The sequence below is a fragment of the Brassica napus genome, chromosome A10 (assembly GCF_020379485.1).
Source record: "Brassica napus cultivar Da-Ae chromosome A10, Da-Ae, whole genome shotgun sequence".
NCBI classification, from domain to species: domain Eukaryota; kingdom Viridiplantae; phylum Streptophyta; class Magnoliopsida; order Brassicales; family Brassicaceae; genus Brassica; species Brassica napus.
The window spans coordinates 8314052-8316708 of NC_063443.1; the positions used below are offsets into that span (position 1 = coordinate 8314052).

General features: G+C 37.8%; 1 protein-coding gene across 3 annotated transcripts; it reads right to left on the minus strand.

Moving 5' to 3' along the window:
• Positions 1–355: 355 nt before the first annotated feature.
• On the minus strand, positions 356–2382 carry BNAA10G06300D. Of its 3 annotated transcripts, none has more exons than XM_013871346.3 (3): positions 1949–2382; positions 1033–1605; positions 356–947 (listed from the first exon to the last, which is right to left on the minus strand). In XM_013871346.3, exons 2-3 carry the CDS (start codon positions 1565–1567, stop codon positions 631–633), a joined length of 852 nt encoding a protein of 283 aa, XP_013726800.1. In that variant the 5' UTR covers positions 1568–1605; positions 1949–2382; the 3' UTR covers positions 356–630. The 3 variants fall into 3 exon arrangements, with proteins under 3 accessions (XP_013726800.1, XP_048598734.1, XP_013726799.1); XM_048742777.1 differs by having other exon boundaries at positions 1033–1583; positions 1943–2382; XM_013871345.3 differs by having other exon boundaries at positions 1943–2374.
• Positions 2383–2657: the final 275 nt, after the last annotated feature.

Here is a 2657-nt window from a genome sequence, read left to right on the forward strand (position 1 = left end):
TTTAAGTATTTGTATCCCTAAAGAATACTTGATGATTTACACGGTAAAACACATGATGGCTATATTTGTATACCGCATACCTTTAGTCCATTTGACATGTATTTTCGAAATGTAAAAGAATAAAAATCGTAAAATGTCCACATTTATCAAATGAAAATAATATTTTGAGATTTTACGTTGTGAGCTTTACGCCGGAAGACAAAAAAATCATCTTAAAAAGAAAAATACAAACAAAAGCTCATATCTAGAAATATTTGGGCTGAAGTAAGAAACTTCACGAGAGCTTCATATCACTAGCCATACACTTCAATGCTAATTTCAAATTAAGAAACCAACACCTCTTTAGTCACTAGAATTAGTATTAATTTCGTCTTTTATTCCTGAAAATGGGACTGTGAAAGAATCACCAAAGTTGCATAAACGTGAATGGAAAAACCTAATGCAAAATAACGATTTAGCCAAAATGTGTGTTTGTTGGCAAAAGGCAAAAACATAATGCCACAAAAAGAGAGAGAGAGAGAAACTGATAATTTTGCCGACTATTCTAAGTTTCTAACCAAAAGAAGGAAAACAAAAGCTCTCCAGTTTCCGAATCATACCAATAGCGTCTTTGCTGTTGCAATCCATTTCTCAAGAATCATTATCATCTACTTCTCTACTGTCAAACAAGTTCGGCAAGAGCTCACTTTTTGATGAAGTAGCCTGATCAGGATTAGTTTCAGCTGCAGTGGCTGTAGCACTCATTTTCTTGTTGCCAAGCTCTAGCTGAAGCTCCTCTGGCACGTCATCAACGGGAGAAACCGTTTTTCCTTCCATTCCACGAGTTTCAGCGTCTTTAGGAGATTCCTCATCCTCAGATAATTCTGATCGCTTAGTCTCATTCTGAAAGAGGTCAAGGCTTAGCGTAGAGCTACATCCCGTGGCCTGAGTCGGATTCGTTTCAAGTGCTGGAAATAAATCAAAGAAAGTAGTAGAAACTTTAGCATTATGAATCTTTAAGTAACGCCGTAGTCAATGTAACAGTTGTCTTACTTGCTCCACAGGCTTCAGATCTCAGGACGGTATGGTCATCTTTGGGTGCATCATCACTGGCAAACTGCGGCATCAGAGAGAGGGTTTGGCCTTCAGGTTCAGTGAGTTTATCCTCTGCAGAAGAGCCGCCAACATCTTTCATCTCTGTATCCATAGGAAGAATATCAGTTTGATTCCCGGCTTCTTTCGTGGACTGAGTGGTTGGAGTTTGTTGGTTTAGAGAGGGAACTTCTCGTGCATACATCTTAGCTTGGGGAAACAAATCAGTTGTTGGAGTAACTGGAGTGACTTTGCCAGGTAAGAAAACAATGCCTTTAAATTGCTTATCCGTGTCAGCGACCTTCACGTTGAGAAAATAGCCAGCCTCGAAAGAACCTTCAACCACACCAGAAACCATCCGACCTATCAGATTCTCAGTAACAGGTGGGTTCAGTTGTTGGACCTCATCACTGCGAGGACGACCCCTTTTCCTCTTACTTGGAATAGATGAGCTAGAGCCTTGATTCGTTTGGTCAAACCTCTCTGGATTATCCATGATCAAAGTCTCCTTCCTGATCAATCAACAACAGTCCTCTGGTGATAAAAAGAAAACAGAAATAAGACTCCAACTTTCACTTAAATACTAACTGGTGAAGTAGTAGTAGTGATTGTGATTGTAACATACAAACAAAGTTTTTGGTGGCCATGTCAGATATATTATATATATTTACGTAAATGTCAAATCCATAAAAAGAAAGAAAACTAGAATTAATTTAAATCCCAATAAAGAATCCATTCTTCTTCGACCATAGCAAGTTCCATTTCATGAAATTCAAAGATTGATAATGTATAACACAACCAGAACAACGGCGCCAGATTCCAAACATATCATCCAAGAAACGGAAACTTTCCCGGGAAAATCATCACTTACGGCGACCTTATTTGCCGTAATCCGAGGGAAACAATCACTGTCGCTTCGCCTTCTTCCGTAGATTCTCTCCTTCTTCTTGGTTCCTCTTTCTCCTCGCTTCCCTTCCTCAAATCGAATGTGGAAAACAAAAAAAAAAGTAATTTTATATTTATTTGAATTTTACCTTATATGGGCTGCCACGAATTGTTTCATTCTAAGCCCAGTTAACTCTATTCGCAAATCGCAAGTGTTTTTTGAGAAGCATTGGTGGTGTCGACTCAACGCAATATACAGCTTAGGTCTGGGCATATATTGAACAAAAGAAAATGTAACTTTTTTCTCTAGAAAATCTACTTCTTAAAAACTTGATCCCTCAAAAATTTTTGAAGTAACTTTCAACACATAAAACATGTTTTTTGAGTTTTTCGTAATCCTGTGTTTTTAACAACGCCGGATCCAGCCTTGTTTTTAAAGAGTGTCAAAAGTTTAGGTTTTACCCCAGCTTAAAACATCTATCTATCTATACTAATAAAGTTGACTAGAAAGACTCCACAATGCGCCACCTCAGCAAAGGTTATTCCGGCGTTGTTTCTTCATTCTTTGTTTCTGAAAAATTGGTTGTCTACTTATGAAAGTCTCATGTTGCATTTGATTTATTTGTTTGGGCCTATCATTATTTCAGAATCTCGACCCAAAAGTCTTTCTTCTTCGATCAAGTATGATCAGAACAAATTAG

Bases quoted from the DNA above. Each gene is read 5' to 3' on its own strand.
- BNAA10G06300D (XM_013871346.3), bottom strand. From the start codon at position 1,567: ATGGATAATCCAGAGAGGTTTGACCAAACGAATCAAGGCTCTAGCTCA. The intron at 948-1,032 runs GTAAGACAACTG...ATTTATTTCCAG, and splicing joins ATCTGAAGCCTGTGGAGCAA to CACTTGAAACGAATCCGACT.